General features: G+C 48.9%; 1 protein-coding gene across 2 annotated transcripts in view; it reads right to left on the reverse strand.

Annotated features, from left to right (window-relative positions):
- Positions 1 to 19,676, reverse strand: part of LOC144093653 (ras-related protein Rab-8A-like) — a 92,836-nt gene that overhangs the window by 64,548 nt on the left and 8,612 nt on the right. For both annotated transcript variants that reach the window (XM_077627244.1, XM_077627243.1), the window contains exon 2: positions 8,227 to 8,287. In XM_077627244.1, the coding sequence (XP_077483370.1) occupies positions 8,227 to 8,287 (61 nt within the window). The remainder of the gene's footprint in view (positions 1 to 8,226; positions 8,288 to 19,676) is intronic.

Consider the following 19,676-nt stretch of genomic DNA (forward strand, 5'->3'; position numbering starts at 1 on the left):
GGATACTTATATCATAATTTTATGTTTCCTTTTTTTGTTTTTGCTTACACTGATTAAAATGGCGCCGTCAATAACAGACACAAAGTGCGAATATCGATAATGATTCTAACGCATTTTCTGTTCATATTTCAAAGCCTCCAGTGAGTCGTTTCGGTTCTGACTTCTGGGAGACGGGCGTCCAGTTTGGTGTGCCTATAACAACCGGAGACACCGCACTGCTCATTTCACAACTTCCTTGTGAGCCACAACGCGCACATTTTTCTATCTCATGCTAGTCCCAGTTTTTTTGTCCAGATAATTAAGACGTCTGCTCATGTCTTGTACCTTTAAAGATTCGTTCATCGCATTTTTGTTTGACAATGTCGGAAACCTAAATACGAAGGTTATGAACTACTCTTATAAGTCACTTACTGAGCGCTTATGGGTTTCGCCTTGTGATTCGTGGCGAGCATTTGCATTCGCAGTAGCCGAAGAACAATACACCATCAGAATTTTCTGTATCTACACTTTCTGCTGACGTACAAGGTTCGTGCCAGAACGGGAAATCCTCTGTATTCACGCATTTTGTCGCGTCTCCTCTTATTTTCAGTAGAAAAAGAAATCTCAGCCTGTTAAACTGTATTCACGCAAAGCATGAAATGATACGACACCGTCACCAGCAGTTTTTTCATCCACACATTTCCCAGGCACCGAATTTCATTTCTTGCATATAGCTGTTTACAAGGTGCAGTAAGCATTGTTCCGTCACGCCCAGCACCCACTGTTCTGTTTCGCGCGTCTGTATTGCCTGTTGCTTAACAACATGATACCAAGTTTCTGTCCATTTTATGCCATTGACGCACTGCAGAATAGCCTGTGAATGCCGTAAATACGAAGCACGCTGACCACTTTGTATATATAAAAAAAGAGTCAATCAAAACGGCACTGAAACCTTACAAGGGCATTAACTCGCCTACCACACCCTTGTTTACAGAACGCCGCACGCTACGATTAACCGTGCCACTTTCCTTATAGACATATGTGGAAAACATATGCAAAGGACAGTAAGTGGTTTTCACCACATGGATGCACCTGGAAGAAGCACGCCTCCGGGGTAATAGACGCACTGCCGTTCCGCGGCGTAGGACTGTTATTTCACGTTACAGAACTATGAAGCACTTAAGAATATAGGTAAGCAAATGTTAACAGCATTATAAAAGCGAAACCGAACAGCCGCGAATTATAAAGCACCCCATCGTTTCCTTGCAAAAGCGTAGCCACGGGTAATGCGTCTGTTGGAATCTCACGTAACGTTGTGACAGTTCAAGCAGCGCGCCTTCAAAACACTGCAGTACACACTACCGGTGAGGAACAAGGATACCTGCTAATTGCTGCGGTAATATGGTATTTTTAAGTCTACGGCATGACGCTGTCTTACAGGGGCACTTGTCGACATTCGAAGAGCCCGCAAAAATGCACCGCGCAGACCACGCGCAACTTGACGCGTATACGGCACGTGGTGCCGTGCTGCCATCTACTCGCGCAAGCGGAAAGCGCGACCTACAACGGTGCCCGAGGTGCTGCTTTTCCCCATACACAGCGTGCAAAGCGGAGAAACCAGCTTCGAAGTAGGAACTGGTACGTTTGACAGTGTACATTAATTTAGTGCAACAGAAGCACGAAATGCACACTGGACGTTGATGACAGTGGCCACAAAACAGCAACACAAAATGAATCAGAAGAAGACTAAGGACACACGTACACGTGTGTAATTATTAAAACGAAAGGCATTATTAGAGGATCACACGGCGAATAAGCACTAGCCTCGGACACCGAGAATGAACTGTGCACGTAGACGGGTTCGGGTTCTACTCTACTAAGATTGCTCAAGCTACACTCGTCGAATTATTTCGTCACCTCCATTAGCTAAATTCCATCGTTTTCCAGGGGACGATGCCTGGGGTATTCGCCCTAAGTTTCTGAAGGGTACGCTCGCAGCCGTTAATAAAAGGACAGATTTAACGTCCATTTCAGGATTGTGGGTAAGCCTATGCGGCTTAATGAAAGAGAAGTAGTTAGTGTACGTCGGTGTGAAGAATGAGGGGGAGATTGTGACACTGTATGAAACTGTGCGCTTACGTACAGACCCAGGGGACATGAAATGCGTCCCTTATAAGCAGGGTTCAACATTCTGGTTTTTATTTTTCGAAAATTCAGTGGACTCTTTTTTCGGGGTTTAATTATTTCAGAATGAAAGTTTCGTTTTTTTTTTCGGCGAATATCATTTTCGACGAATGAATTACGGACTTCAAGCGGTAATTTATTGTTGCAATTCTGTCTGGCCAGAAGCCACTTAGAGTCTATCTCAGCATTTATGTCAGCATGAAGAGTTCGTTTGCCAGTAATTAACATAATTTACCAGTAATTTTGCACTTATGTGCTTGTAGAAGGATTTGTTTCCGTCATTAAAAAAGCAACGCGAATTTAATGAGACAGCCGGCAGACAAGAACGCAAGTGGAAGTTTACGTCTAAGAATTACGTTGACACGCTTACTTTGTGTTGTTGAGAGAGAGGAAGGGGCATCATCACGTGTTCTGCGTGTTGATGGAAGCGAAGGAATTGCGGCTCAAGTGTCGCGGTAGCCCGAACATGATACTTTTCATGACAACCACGCATGGTTTCGCGTCAGTGCCCTGCATGAAGTTGATAAACCATCTTAACCGACTAACTGCTCAAAGCGGGTGATTATAGTGAACAAACAGTGTTTAGCTAGCAGGCGGCTAGGAAGCTGTGCTTCTAGGTCTGCAGGGGCGTGTAAACAAGCGGTAAAGTTCCTCAAATCGCACAACTGCGCTGCTTATCCAACAATACTACCGTCTAATCACGCTTCTGACTTCCCCACTTACTTAAATTTGAACTTCGAATGAATGTAACTAGCACTGAACAGCCAGCTATAGCTAGCTATGCCTTGCATGCGAATAATACTGACCTTTTTCGGTTAAAACCGAAATTCGAAAACCGAATTCACCGTACTTTCATAGTTGTTTTTTTTTTCGCTTCAAGCCGAAACGTTTAACCCCTACTTACAACAGGTCAAACGTACAAACCACGGCGCACTTCCTAGAACGCGCGATGATATGACAACCGGCAGTTATGCTGGTCTCGTGAGCAGAAATCGTCGTGTGCGTGCGAGCTCACTTTGCCACTTCACAATAGCAAAGGCCGCTCTTTCCCTCCATGCAAGTTCCTCAGAGTGTACGGCACTTGTTGATAGATGTGCTGAACTACGCACTATCGCGATCAAAAGTATAAGGAACGCGAATGTGCGGGAAAAAAAAATTATTTCTGCGCAGTCATATAATCCATAAGGCATAGCTAGCTAGCTGGCTGTTCAGTGCGAGTTACATTCATTCGAAGATCAAGTTTAAGTAAGCGGGGAAGTCAGAAGCATGATTAGACGGTAGCATTGTTGGATAAGCAGCGCAGTTGTGCAATTTGAGGAACTTTCCCGCTTGTTTACACGCCCCTGCAGATCTAGAAGCACAACTTCCTAGCCGCCTGCTAGCTAAACACTGTTTGTTCACCTAATCACCCGCTTTGAGCAGTTAGTCGTTTAAGATGGTTTATCAACTCGCGTGCATTGTGACGCGGAATTAGGAGACATGCATGTTCTATCTACTGGTAACAATACCAAGCGACTGGGTGGCGAAGCAGAGTTACATACTTTTTTCCGAGAACACGCGTCCCGCAATATTTTGATCGCGACAGTACGTACATTCGAGAATCGCATTTCAATCATATATGAATATGGCATCGGGCACAGACAAGGATTGACTACGTCTACACAGCTCAGTTACGAAGGTATCGGGCCGATCAAGTCGGTCGTTGCAAGTCAGCCGAGTGCGGATCAGGGGTTACCCCGGAAAGTGAAATTATAGGGAGAGCGGTGCGTCTTGAGGATAGAGGACCGGTAGCCGTTTTCAATTTTTTTTTTGTTTGTGTCGTTGATGTGTCGCGCGGGGCTAGCAACATTTATGACACGAATATTCACGATAAAGATTGCGTACTAATACCACCACGCGGCGCCACCGTCTTGCCGCATGCTTGCGCCCTGGCCATTCGCCGAACATTCTTTCGTGTGGAAGTCGTGGTTTCGTTCACCACAGACCAGCTATGGACGAAGTGGCCCTTAGCGTACGTGCCTATTTCCGACGCTATTAAACAAAATTTCCGGTATTGTGCAAAAAGTTAAAAATCAGCACGAAATAAGAGGGTGCCTTAAGAAGAACAATGGGGTGTGTAGGAGGTTGTGTGGGGCTGGTGCGGATAGCCTGGTCTAGAAATGAGGTATCGACGAAATGCTCGAAGGTGAGCGCCGGTAACTGCATTTCATTCTTGAAGAAACGCGGAAGTTGCCGCCAACGCATGTCACCCAGACTGAGGAGGAAACTCCGGGGAGAGAAGGGTCGAGCAAGAGAAAGGCATTTGGAGAACGGAAATCATGTAAGTAGCCATATTGTGCGAGTGAGAGATGTGACCAACGTTGGATGTGACGGAAAAAGCGGTTTACTAGCGGGAAGCTGAACACGGCCCCCTATTTTGTTGAAAATACCACGTGACACAAGAAAGCTTCGGACACTTGTTTAGATGGAAAAGGCGAGGGCTCACGAACCATGGCGGCACGCAAAATATTTCTGCGTTTTATGTTCGTGCTGCGGTGTTAAACCTGTATTATGCGATGCTTGCATGAACAGTCGCGCCTATATGGGAAGAAGTCACGATGAGACTACTTCGTCTCATCGTGACTTCGTGACTATTTTTTATACAGGGAGGCAGCCCCCCCCCCCCCCCCCCCCCCCCCCAGAAAAAAAAAATCATCCGGATGCGATTTCAGTGATAGTTGCCTGTTCTTGAAGGAGTAACGTTGACAGTGAGCAAGAAGTACGCGGACGTGTAAGAAAGAAAACTGTGCTCCACGTTACGCAGTAGTCAAGAGGTGGGAGGCTGCGTTGAAAACAGGACGGCTGTCCATCGCACATGAACACCGTTCCGGTAATCCCAGAAGTGCGATGACGGAACAAAATGCGAGCCGTGTCCCCGGCCTCTTCATGGAAGTTCGCAAGCTGCTTTGAAGCACGCAGCAGAACTTGTGGGAATGCCATGAGAACGTGCTCATACCGGTACCACTTTAATTTCACATTAGGAATGTTCAAGAAGGAAGCAAGTGATTAGCAGTAATCACCCCCCCCCCCCCCTCACTCAAGAAAGGCTGCAAATCACTGGTGCTCACTTGTAGGACCTCCGTTACGCCACATTCGTGCGTCGGTTGGTCATCAAAAAAAAAAAAAAAGAGTGGCTGCGCCATACTGACCCAGGAACCCAGAAAAGTCCAAACAGTCGAAGCAGTCTATAGCTACCGACCTCCCCTCCGTCATTGTTCCTACAGCGAAAATCTGCTGGAAATGTCATGGCCCTTGTCTTCAGGGCACCGAAGTAAATTCTTATGGTCGATTAGCTCCGAGAAGGCCACAAAATCAATTTCGAGTATTGCTCGAGTTGAACCTTTCATAAGAGTCTAAAGCAATTTTGGGGTAACTGAGAGAGATGGTGAAGAAGGAAAGCTCACAAGGCTAACTAGAAGGAAGTTCCGGTTCACCATCATGCAGTGTAAAGGGAAGAGCGATACAAAGAGGGAATAGAGCTGACTTCAAAATGGAAGAGCGTCTAGTGTGGAAGTAAGGGCTGCGTATGACAAAGGAAACATTTTCGATACGCGGAGCGTGGTGTTAGTTCCCCCCAGGAGAGCGCAATATTCCCAGAGAGCAACATCGACGTTTCTTCGATGCAGTAAACGCCTTCGACTTTTAACCGTCACTCGTTCCCTGCCGCGGTGCAAAGTATGAAAGGAAACCGTATTGTAACAGGCGGTGCATGCAGTCATGGCTGTTGATGACTGGCATGTGCACCCCAAATTCCGAGATAGTCTCTTTAAAAAAGGTACCACAAACCTTGGGCAGAGATGGCAGAAGTGCGTGGAAGGGGCAGTCCTCAAGGTTCACTGCTCTCATACAAATGCAATGATATTAAGGGAAAAGTTTTCGCGCAATCCTGGTAAAATATGGGCATTCCAATGCAAGGCGCTATCGCCTTCCCATCGAGCCGCAGCTATCGCAATGGGGACGTGTATAGTATGTCCCAGGCGAATGGTAGCCGCTTGTGATTGTTACACTCATGAGACTCCAGTTGCAGTTTCTAGAGCTGCGGCTAGGGGTTCTTCGAAGTTCTGACTGAAAGTCTAGACGCAAGGAATGTAGGATACATTGACGGAGGGACGCCTATAGACCCACAGATGACGTGTTTGCAGTAGAAAACTTCACGAAACACCGTCCGACGAAGGAAGAGCATTGCCCGAAGGAACAGGATACCAGCTGTGTCCGGAATCAACGAGGCAGGGTCTCGTGATATAACGGTGGTGTCGCCCGTGGTGCCTGAAATTCGAGACTGCATAGCTCCTTGTAACAGGAATGCGGCCCTAAAACGCTCACATATGGCCATAGCACGCTGGTATGTTATACTACAGTGTTATGTGTCAGTCAAATTCGATGCCGGAACTGACGCCGCTTGACCTCTCGACACGATATATTGAAATTAAAAAGATCTAAGACTGCTCCGACTCCCTGATCGAGTACCTTAGTAACGTGCGGGTGAAATAAAAATGGAGACCACGATTATTACTTCATATGCGCCACTGCCTAATTGGAGAGGGATCCCACGTTTAGTTTATGGCATGGACTGCACCCACAGGAACTCGCAGCAGGCGGGTACCAGGTTCTTATTTTTTTTTACTCTGTTTTTCCAGGCCGTTGATGAAGCGTGCCCTTTCGGTACGTGATTTTCGATGCTGTAGTTGCACTTCGCTGGGGTTTCCGGTCCCGCCGTCGCAACTTGGATAGCATGCAGTATAGTTGCACAGCATCGTGTAAACGACGTCGGATATTTTCCATTTTTGATACGGCCGCAACTATAGATGTCGTGCCGTTTCCACTTGCTTGCAAGGACGCGGTAGATTTACGCGTCGTAATCACTGGACGTTGCTGATGACGATCAGCACACTCTCGGTGACGCCGGTCAAAGTGTACAGCGTTTCCAACCGTCCCTCGGGCTGAATCTCGAATTGGTGTGTAAAATGCCAGCGTATTTTCGTGCAAAAAGCAGCGCATCGCACTCGGTAAAAGCAACGGCTTTGATCCCTCGAGTCACAACTTTTGCGAGGGCTTCGACCTTTGTTTCATTACTGCACATGTCATGGTCTCGAGAGCATATCGTCATTGTTCTCTGCCGAAACACCCTTTTGGTCTTTTCACTGGGTTGTGTGATGAAAATAAGCAGTTTCACTGGCCGCAGGCTCACGCACTTACAGGCGCTTCGGAGTCCTGGAGTACGACCGAACGTCGAATAATACAACGAACGTCCTGGCGCCCATGAACAATGAACGCTCGTGACCGTACGATATTAACCGTACGGGAGCGTTTTCTGACCCCGAATATGCACAAGCAGACAGAATGAAGGGACGTTATGTGACAGTCATATCAGTGATGATATGCGTCACTGTCGTGCATAACTTGCGTGCATAAACTTGTGCTCATGGAATAACCCATGAACACGCAGCTCGGTTTTCGGTAAGAAATGAGTTAAGGCGCCATTGCGCATTATATGAAGAAACACTTCACATAGTGTCGTAAACGTAACAGAAGTGCAGTTCGCATGCAGTGTAGCCGCAGACATTCTTCTATTAAGGCAGCGTGTGCCTAACCCCAGCTCTTTTTTCTGTTGTCTCGTGTTTTTGTAATACTATCGTGAGAACAACAATCAGTATGACCACGCACATGTGCTTACAAAGGTGTACGGCAGCGATGTCGCAACGAGGACAACGGAACAATGAGCACACCTCTGGCGACTGCGGGAACAGGTGTAATCGCTCATATACCCCGCAGTGCGTCGTTTTCTTTTTCTTTGTTTTTTTCATCGGCTAGAAAGACCATTCCAAGGAGCTCACGACTTTCACATCTGCATCCTCCCATGCAGGGCTACATCTAACCAACGTTTCTTCGCTTCCGTAGTGCTTCGCTAAATACAGCCACGGTTGACTCTATCGCTTAATCGCAAAAGCACCACAATACCTCTGTGCACGGAATTAGCGGTCCTGGAAGAGCGCTACTGCTAGCAAAGAACAAGGTGCAACTCACCATATTTGCAGCTTGACTGGTAGTCCATCGAGGTTGATTATCTTTTGCTTGAAGTCAATGCCTGCACAATGCAAAGCGAATGCAATCATCAATACAAAATGAATTCATGCACAATAATAAGGCAGCATCAATTCGTTGAACACATTGCAGTGATCAAGTCCCGAATAAAAAAGATAACCACAAGTGATCGCTCACTGGTGCGAAATAACCTCCACTCGCGGCACTTCGGTTCATGAAAACGCCAATAACGCGAATGACAGGCCTTCTCCAATTCTCCAATGCTTAGTCTTGCAGGAAGCTCAGCAGAAAATCATCGCCTGTAAAAAAATTATATATATATATATATATATATATATATATATATATATATATATATATATATATATATATATATATATATATATATATATATATATATATATATATATATATAGTCGGTTACTCGCACTAATATTTTTTTACTCGCGGCTGTAAAATACTTCTGTATCTGTATTTACAAGTTTAGGTTCCTTCATGCTCGTTTTCTAATGGCCAAAAGCTTTCACATGGCACGGTGCTCTGTTTTCGCTGGGGCGAAGTGCTCCGAAAAAACCCCACCCAGTGAAGACCAAGCGCACAACCTGTGGCGCTCTAAGCCCAAGTCTCCATAGCGCCATTAAATAATGAAGTCTTCGTCCGAGTGCATTGGTAAGTGGAGTGTTATCTGCTCCAGGCCTGCAGAGCTGCGGCTGCTTACAAGCAAGTACGCTTCTACGGTTCAAGAATGAATACTTTCCACGCACTGCGCATTTCGTGACCACGCGTACGACTAGTGACGTGCCTCGGGTTCGCTGTCCTGATAACAGTTATTACGGCAAGGCTCGGCTCCCGAAACGAAACAAGGAGTTCTTCGCTCTTGCTAATTTTCTTTTCGTGTCTCGTACGCCGTCAACATTAACAAGGAAAAAAAAAAAAGAAATGCGGCCCGATGGAAGAACGAACAGAACGCACGCAATAAAACGGCAACAGCTCGGCGTTTCGAAAGCAGAGTTTCTTAACCCTGGCCTATGTGCCCTGGCGTGAGCCGTGTCTGCAGCAGTCCGTTGACTCGATGTAACCATGCACAAGCGCAGGCATAAATTCTGTCGTCGCTCCGCAAACACGGCCCTATAAACCGCTGCGCGTCGTTAAGACGACAGAAAGCGAAACCAGCTGATACAGAGAGCTCGGCACTCCATCCATCTGACAAATTCAGATTAGCCGTCAGTATTTCAAACCGTATACCTTAATCTTTTATTCGCATTCACGGTGTTGCGCTTTTTCCGCGAGCTGTTTGGTCCGTTCGTCACTAACGCTCCTTTCAGAGGCACAGCGCTCCAACGTAGATGGGGAGAATGCTGGAAGAACATCTTGCGCAAGCTGATGGCCGGCCGTCAGAATTGCCTTCATGCCTCACCAAGAGTTTCCGTAATGGAAAACCGCTCGTTCACTCCGAGAACAGACGCGACTGAAGTACTCCGCGCGCTTTCACGCAACGTCTTGCTTCACCGCACGCTTGAATTTTTTACACCCCTCGATGGGAGTAGAAGCACAAAAAAGACTCCAAGAAATGAACGAGCGGCAGCGCATCGCGACGAGACAGCGCTCTTCAGAGGGATAAAGACGCTCCTTTAGTTCGAGCTTCTCGGTAAAATAACCCAGCCGAACAGAAAAAGCGGGAAAACATCATACGTTCGAAGGCAAAGGCGAACGCGCGCAGGGCAGCGCGGGGCTGATAAAGCGGTCGTTGAGGAGAGCGCAATCTTCTTCCGGAGCGCCCGCGGAGAAAGCCCCGTTCTATTCCCCACCGCCATCCCACGCGAATCGGTCGGGGAGGATGTCACGTAACATCCCGACGACTTAGCGTTTGAGTTCTATCTTGCGAGACGACGGGATAGACGGAAGCTTCGAAGAAAAGTAAAAAAGAACAACCGGAAACGGAAAGCCGACTCGCTGTGCGGTGCGCTGTGCGGTGCATTCCTGATACACGCCGGAATTTGTTCGTTCGTTCTTCGATTTCTCTTCTTTTTCAGTGTAATAAAGTAAGCCACACGAATACTCACAAAAAGAGGCAAAAAAGGTTAGAGTACGAGCGCTGTACGGGAGGGTGGGAGGAAAGGAATAGCGCCCGCACTCCCGTAATAGTTTCGTCCCGAATGCGATCCCCTTTTGCTCAAGGGCTTCAGCGGAGATTGGAACTCCTTACGCGCCATCTTGACTCGCTCCCCAGCCCCTCTTATAGCGAATTGTGTACTCGGCTGGGGACGTAGCAGAAAGATTTTGCGCGAGGTCGTGCTCTTTGCGTGCGCACACTTCCGCTGTTTTCTTTAAGCCAGAAACTCGTTTTCTCCGTAGACCGAACAAAGGACAAGCCTGACATTTCACTCCGCTTTCTTCCACTCCCAACACTAGCGGAGGCCCTTTTTTTTTTTGAATTTTCAGCAGCTCCACTCTAAACACGAATACGCCTATATGGGAGTAAAAAGAGAGTAAGCTCTCCTCTAGCACACTCCCTTTCATAGAAGGAAGTGCGTTAAAGACAGCTTAAGCGCTTTTTACTCCTTTCTGTTTGGAGTGCACATGGCTTGATTTTCGCGAAGCACAGCACTTTGACTCAACCTCTGCGACTGCGTTTCGACGCGAGAGCACCACAGCCTGGGCAGTGTGCCCAGATTACGCTGCGAAATTAAGGGAAAGACGCTAATTGATAGCTTGCGATGGAAACGGGCCACGTGCGTGTCTGAGACCAGCAGTACACGAGTGTGAAAACTTGAATTTAAGAATACAAAAAATGCACCACGAACGGCGTTACAGTATACGAGCTTGCGATTCATCAATCAATAAATAAAGAATAAATCCATTCGGGTCCGCCGCAATATCCTCAGCCCTGACGCCATTAAAATCGCTACAGCCTTAATTAAGCATTACCACCCGTACTCGTCTGTGCCGTGTCTTTGGCAGTGCGCGCTTCATACCGCAGACCGCCTTGCCGTAATTACATCGGAACAGTCATTTTCACATCTGTCGGCGCCTGCCGCATAGAGCGCATGGCTTTGATGAGACAAGCAACTCGCTTACAACCTCTATACTGGAAACTTCAAAACGCGCATTGCACACACGCGTGAGGAATGTGCAGGCTGGGTCCGCTTTTTAAAAAATGGACAGCATACAGACCGCATCGCTCCTGGTGTCAGGAAGTAGAATGATTTGAAATACCATAGTGAAGCAATCTCCGAACTTTAGGTCAAAATTAGCCAGGTCCATACCGGCCGTATACTGCACATCTGTGCTCGCGAAGGCTGTCATGAATGACGCAAGAAGAGTTGGCAACTAATGAACATGGAGGAAGACTGTATAGGAGTGGAAACTCCGCTGTCTGCGGCGACCAGAAAAGGTCAGAAGCCCGCGGCGCCACTATCATGCTGGCGGCGCCTGGCGGCATGGAAAGAAACTACTGAAATACGACGTCACGGCGTGCCCGCTGAAGCAAACACCCGTGTCGTCTGCTTGTCGTCTGCTTTGAGCGCGCGCTGGAGCCGCCTGCCCGGGCGCTGCATTTTTTTTTTTTTTTGCTGCGGCTTCTACGAGGCGCCGCACGGCGCCGCCACTGCATGCGACCCCGTCGGCGCATACAATTGTGACACTATCTGGTCGCCTGCGCTCGCTCGCGCTGACGGGAGTTTCACCTCCTATATAGTCTTGCTCCGTGCTAATGAATTGCTCCTTAGAGGCTATATGCCCTGGAGGCTACGCTGCGATAGCTATAGAGAACAACTTCAGTTTCCGATAATTCACCCATCTGAACTGTAACAGGGTTCAGAGGGAACAAAGAATACGGAGCACGTAGGAGGCAACGATCGTCGCTGCCCTTCAAAACGTACTCTTACATCTATCGTTTCGCACTATTCGCGCTGTGCTGCACTGCAACATAGTAAATAGAAATCATGCCCCATTGGAAGAGTTACTAGATCACCGTAAACTTGTTCGTCTAACGCTTTTCAACGGCTTTATCACCATCAGTTCCTAACGGAATATAGCCCTCACATAACCGGGCTGTTCTTTCTAAAGTTCGACGCGGAACCTGCCACTCATCGGCTAATGCCAACGCATGCACCCATGGTGCTGTCACTGAGTGGAACACTTCGCTGTCGCACATAACCGCGGAAGCCGAGGTAAAATAAATATAACTCGGTCGCTGGAATGCAAATGTGTTCTGTTTCATACGTAGTAGTATTTCTTTGCGCATATGCTTCTATGTCTCCGCTGTTCGTCTTGAAGATTCTTGACTTCTATACACCGCATTCATGACAGTGATCGTACAGCCGTGTGCAATACAAGAGGAACAAATGTTCGAGCATTGATTTACAGATTACTCCACAATTATGTGTGACAAGTACGTATTTCTTTTGTTTTCCAACTAGTTTCCCTCTCGGCGCATAATATCCAAACGTCATTCTCAAATTTAGTGAAGTGGGCAAAAAAAAAATCGCAGTTTTGTGCAAAAAGTTTGTGCTCGCGATTCCACCCTTCCTGTGAGGGCCCTTATAAGGGAAACATAAATGTATAAAAATAATCAACATGGCAGTCGCTCTTCTGTGCGCCTTTGTGCTCTTTGAGCGGCGGTAACGAAAACCATGTTCTCAATCAGCTCTTGAAAACACTCGCATCACGCTCACCCACATAAGCGCACACAGGGGTCGAACGTTTGCCCTATACTCTGACGCGCAAGGAGCGGGCCTTAGTACATTGTGTGGACTGACATTGCTCAAGTGGCTGGCGTTTCACCGGTAAGAAGAAAAGTACTTTCCATCGCCGGGTAAACGTTTTGTTCTGCTGAAGTGCGTATGAAACCTGACGAAAACATGGCGTTCGGCGCCTTGCATCTGCACGCCAGGAGGTGTGCGTCGAAGCGAACCGAAAACTTATTCCGAAGAGTATTGAATCGGAACTGAAGACAAGTATCACTGTCTAACTAGAAGAACTGGAGAAGCGAAATGCAAAGAATTTGTGTCGGCGCTGTGCTGACTACTGCGGCCATATCGCCCTGGACATACCATCTGCTCCGCTCCCATCACGGGGTAAGGCTGAATAATTGTTTTTTTTTTGTGCAAAGGAAATGGCGCAGTATCTGTCTCGTATATCGTTGGACACCTGAACTGCGCCGTAAGGTAAGGGATAAAGGTGTGAGTGAAAGAAGAAAGGAAGAGAGGTACCGTAGTGGAGGGCTCCGGAATAATTTCGACCACCTGGGGATCTTTAACGCGCACTGACATCGCACAGCACACGAGCACCTTTGCGTTTTGCCTCCATAAAAATGCAGCCGCCGCAGTCGGGTTCAAACTCGGGAACTCCGGATAAGTAGCCGAGCGTCCTAACCGCTGAGCCACCGCGGCAGGAAAGGCTGAATCGGCTTTTGGGAACTTGTCCCCGTACTTCGGGCAGCACGCGACCGACATACACGCAGCCAAGGCTACCAAAAGGCCTCGCGCTGGCTTCGCAGTCACTGGGCACGGCAGCATCGGAAACATACGGAAAAAAAAAATCTGTTCATCTACCTTTCACAGTTCTGCATATATTGCCTTCGCATTCTCACACGTAAGCAGTCTGCCTCCCCGCTGATTTTTTTTTTTTTGCGTTTCTCGAAAATCTTTCACCTCTCCACTCATCGCTTCTGCATTGGTAGGGTTCAATGGTGTGAATACCTCGGGAGTTCTTTTTTTTTTTTACGCGCTGGCTAGAATTTAAGCTTTTTCAATAGAGACCTTTCCTCTCTCTTGTTCGCGCACAAGAAAGAAATTGACGCAGCAGTTACGGCAACGTAACGCGAAATTAAACGGCAGCTGGAGGCGTCGAAGGCGTCACGCTTGTGCAGCTGCAGCAGGGCCTATTATCGCCGGCTTTCCTATAGAGACGCGGCTGGTTCATTCCGGAATAGTGAAGTGTCCCTCCTCGCAACGTATCACATGATTAGTGACCAATTTCTGCTCTCCAACTCAAACCAGAGCTCGCTTCCACAACAGTCTCCCTTCTCTTCACATAGCACGATTGCTCAACACCGCCTAGACAAGACCCTGGCTCCTGCGTCACTACTGTGAGATGGTTGTGATGGTTTGGTCGGATTAGATCAATCCATACGACTCGAGCTATACCATCACGTGCTGGCACGAGCCTGCGCGTGTCCCACAGTGAGAAGCCGGCGCGCGCAGGCCATCTCATGTGTGGGTGATGTCATGCACGAAAGAGACAGTAACCGCTGTTGCAGTAACCCTGGGGATTCAAAACAGAGTATTTATGAGGATAAGGCCTGCAGACCGCAGGCGAGGTTAGCGTATATCATTGAATAAGAAAACAGGGACATGCACTGTGGGCTAGACAGGGAGCTTCTTACACACCACTGCAAGGAAATAGCCATGCAGCCGACGCGTCGCAGTGCAAGGAACTCCTGTCTGACGTCGTTTGCGTCACTTGAGTGATATACTCTAAACTGAATACGCTTTTAGGCGATCGTGCCTGCTAGACGCAAGGCTTAGAGAACGGCGGCTGGTGTTCTCTCGTTTCTTGTATTCGTACACTCGCGCTTTCTCTGTGTCCGAACACGTACTACATCCCTCGTAAAATAGCAGAGAAAAGTAGATGGTCACATTTACTTTAATTTATGCCAAAGGGCGAACTTGCGCAATAAAAAAAATTAGGCAGAGACACTTAAGACTGCATTACTGTCCGTGGGTGCACTGTTTACGCGTAATGTTCGTGCATGCACTAAAGTTCTTTTCTACGAGTTTTTGTATGGCTTTACGACAAACTGTTGCGTCACAATTTTAGCACGAATGTAACGACATGTATGGCGCCGCATGGACGTCAGCCAAAGGAGTATATATAGACGAACGACGTGCATATGACTATCTAAGGTGGCGGCGCTCGGCTTGCTGTGTGCGTCATACGGCCGCTTGGCGACGCCACCATATATGCCTCTTGCTATCGCTGGGATTTTCTGTATCTCTCTCTCTCTCTCTCTCACACACACACACACACGCGCACACACACACACACACACACACACACACACACACACACACACACACACACACACACACACACACACACACACACACACACACACACACACACACACACACACACACACACACACACACACACACACACACACACACACACACACACACACACACACACACACACACACACACACACACACACACACACACACACACACACACACACGTGCGCGCGCGTCGGGTTTTCTCGTAATCTGATTAGTAATGCCTTCGCACGACAACGAGATGTTCAGATTTTAGCGCGACAGCGTTAAGGCTCCCGTTCTGCAGAAAATACGTTGTCGTCGTCGGCGTTAATTGTGAACGAAAAATCCTCGGAGAAGCAACCTAGGTGGGCCACCTAGGTCACGTGACCTTGTGGCGTCATCACAACCTGCCCGCCGGACCGTGAGCGAACTGACCACCGTGGCAGGTGGCCGTTAAATTATTATTGGTCGCGAAAGGTTGCTGTGGAAGAGCAACCTTGAACGCAAAAGCCCCACCGGTGGCAGCCGCTGCCATCTCAGGGCAGTTGCGCATCGCTTAACCGCTGCACCACTGCTACAGGAGGAGTATGAGGGCTCCCAGGGGTCTAGAATTGCAAAGTAGAGAATGACCTTCTGCATATGTGGGAAATGATTACGCTATCGCGTCATAACCTTAAGACATAGCTTAAGTGCCCCCTCCTTTTTTTATATGCACAACGATAACCAACATGGTTCGAAAGCCGTGGATGTCTTCGATGCTAGTAATCGGTCCCGGGAGGTGCTTCCAGTCCCTGGAGTTTCGGGCAGGGGAGGATTTATAGAGGCGGTAGAGGGCATTCGCCCCCTTCCCCTTCTTTCTTCCACAAGCGAGAAGTTTACATAGGCGATCCATGCTGAACCCTATTATTTGAAGGAAAATTTCTAAGAAATACGTGATTCAAATAGTATCGCCCCATCCGAAAGCGACCCATAAATCCACCGCTGGGTTCAGGGAAGGTTCAGGGAATGAAGGAGTCACTGCAAGCTCTTGTCCTGCACGCCATGATGCCAACCCTGTATGCGCATTCCAGTCGTGGAGGAATGGTGGAGGAATGAATACGGCACGAATGTTGGGGCAAATATGAAAGGTTTTATAGAATAAGCAAATGGCAGAAAATTTCCAACGAGAAAGCAATGAAGGTAGCTTTAATACTTGTTTCATTGATGATATACTCGCAGTACGACTGTAGTTATGCAGTTGCGAGAAAGACGCCAGTTCGCTTTGCGATGGAGCAGTAAGAAAGCGAAGTTTACCAGAGCGGGCCAAGCAAGTTGAGGCACTTCCACCCAATTCGCTTCGCAATTAATGCTCTCGGCACAGCTTCCTTCACACTTAACCGCTTTCGAACTAATTCTAGGTGCGTCCATGGTGGTAACTTTACGTTGAAACGTCATTACAAGACTTCTTCAGCTGCAAAGTTAGCAGGCAGTAGTGCTTCTCTCATTCGCGCGCACAACTTCCTTTGCTCGTAGCTATTACTTAATAGACATCAGATTTTGGAGCAAATTCCACGACTCACTTGTTACCGAACAAATTTGCTCTGCTGTTAACCCCCTATTTTGTTCCTAATAGCCGGCCTTGTTGATTTATGCGTTACATGCTCGTGCAGACAACTATGTACTGCGGTTCTTTGCCAGTTTCCTATGTTTTACATCACCCCCTTAGCTACAATGCCCGGCAATCCTTTAACATCATAGAGAAATTACGAATGATGATGATTATCATGACCGATATTCAAAAAACCCCGGCCACTTCCCTCGTGACCAGCGAAAGAAAGTTGAAGGAGCCGTCCCGTCTCGCTCCGTCGCCGGACACGACCGGGCGAGAGGCGGTCGTTGGCGTCGTCTCGTCCGGCCGGCTGGCCGGGCTTTTGTTGCGGGCCCGTGCGTGTCGCCGGCCTTGCTCCGCGCTCATCGATCGGTCAGGCCACGAGGACCCCCTCCCTCCTCCTCCCCCTCCTCCACCCCTCTCCGTGGGTGCCCGAACGAGACCGCGGTCGTTAAAGCCTTGCATACACTAACGTCAGTGGGATCTGAAAGAGACAGAGTCCGCCAGGCAGAACGGCAACCGCTCGACGTCTCCCGACCGGTCAAGGCGGTGACGCGACACGCACCGATCGCCTTCGCCTTGACTCGCGTCGGAATGGCTTTGTGCTAGCCGCTATCTCATCCCCCCCCCCCCCCCCCCCACACACACACACACACTTTTTTTTCCTTGTGTCCCCCTAAATTCGCTTCGCGAAGTTGGGCCGTTACAGCGTGTGCCTTAACGCGAGGCGGCCGCGTCCCGTCCGGACCCACTCGATCGGTCGCGTGCGCGGCAACAATCGGCGTTCCGCTCGAAATGACGGCTTGAACTGGGAACAATTGTGGGCGAACACGTGCCGGCTTTCGCAACGGGAGCACGCTCTCCAGCTTACTGAGTGGTGGCCCTATGCAACACGACAGCCAATCAACCGCGAGGGACATTCGCCGAATTGCTTTTGCGGGTTCGCCGCCTTTCTCGCCGAACTGTCAGGACCGACAGAAGTCGGCCTTGCAAGGTTTGAGAGAATGATGCGAGCAGGGACACGAAGGCAACGAGATGGCGTAGCACGCCAGCTGGAGAGACACCTATGTAGACAGCGTCCAGGTGTCTAGGTGTCCAGCACCGCCGAGACAGATTCTAGGCGGCGTTGCCATCGAGCGACGCCGTCCAAAACCATCCAAGTCGATACCTAGGCAGTGTTACCATTCAATGACTTTGTACGACGCCACGTAGACAGATAGTGCATAGGCGGTGTCGCCATCCAACGACAAGATCCAGCTCCCCACAAACACAGTCTCACGTATTGACAGTCAACACCATCATCCAACACCTCACCACCTAGACAGGCCTTGCACGTCCACGCGAGACGGTGTGTAGAGGGCAACGCCACCTAGTGTCCAGGTGGTGTTGGACACTGTCTTTGTGACGTTGGACACCGACGTTAGGCAGTGTTGGATGGTGCCGCGAACGAGAATTGAAAGGGCGAATATGAAGATGAAGAGAAAAGGAAAACTGGAACTTCATGTCCTTCAATGAGATGAACATAACGCAATTTTTTTTTTTTACCACGTACCGCCTCCCAAGAGTGCTCGGTCGTTCGCTCGCCCACCTGAAGCACACAACCGCAGCTGGCAAGCTCACCAGTGTGCCACTCCCCGCCTGCCAACATGCTAAACAGGAGCGAAATAAAAAAATGATATGCTGAAAACTACAAGAAGCTAACAAGGAGCGGGCACACGAGGACAGCGCAGAAACAAACGCTTTCCGTTATATTTCATTCCCAGACCTAGTCGAACCGTTCGTGCTGTCTTGCGTTCCATAGCTGCATAACCTTATACCAGCCTAGACGCAGACCACTATGCAATTCCTTCACACTTCCCTGGACTCTTCTTCATAACAGCATGCTTTCCGTGCTCTTCTTTCCACGCCCCATAGTCAAACCGTTCATGCCGAATGAAATCACAGGCAGGATTTCGCTTTTATGCACCTCCAATTAATGACGCGGTTAGCACGCGAGCGACGCCGAATCATGTAAATATATGCTGATCAGCGCGAGCACATGCGCCGTAATAGACGCTCCGGACAATTAACTAATGGCAACGCGCAGCTGAACAAACGTGAGGAGGAATCGCAAACACGGAGCTGCGCCACTAAAACGAAACTCCACGCCCAAGCAAACCAAACACCGCGTTTAATGGCACAGCCACGTGTGGACAGCCATAAAACGGTCCCCATCAGCGGGTCTACATCAAAGTTTTCCCGTGTTATCGCGAAACCAACCATACACCACCGCTATCATCGCTTTTTAACCAGACCGATCAAGCGCTACAGGCGGTGGCGCGCACGCCACGCAAAGCAAGGGGAAGGGAGGAGGGGATGGGGGGGGGGGGGGGGGGGGCAAGCGCCTAACACGTGACTCCTTAACACCGCGCCACAAATGCGGCTGCGTGCTTCCGCGCGAAGGCTCCTCAATAGCAGGCTGCCGCCAGCGCCCCTCGTATTTTATTTACGCCCCTCGAGGCCTGCCGCGTAACTAGGAGACGTGACATATGACGTCGCGACGTGTCAGGCGGTAAACGTCGCGACGTCCTCTTTTTACTGTTTTTTTTTTTTGCGCAAGCCTTCCAAGTGTGTAGTTGATCAAAGCAAGAAATGGAGGCGGCTGCTGACGCCCTTTCGCGCTCTGTCGCTGCGTGGCTGTGCGCACGTAAATGTGGGTACGCGCGTGTGGGATTAGAGAGAGAGAGAGAGGGGGGGGGGGGGCACTTGCGTGTATGCGTGCTGGTACAGACACGTAAGGCCAGCAACCTAAAAGGAAAAATA

This window comes from Amblyomma americanum, chromosome 6, assembly GCF_052857255.1.
Source record: "Amblyomma americanum isolate KBUSLIRL-KWMA chromosome 6, ASM5285725v1, whole genome shotgun sequence".
NCBI lineage: Eukaryota > Metazoa > Arthropoda > Arachnida > Ixodida > Ixodidae > Amblyomma > Amblyomma americanum.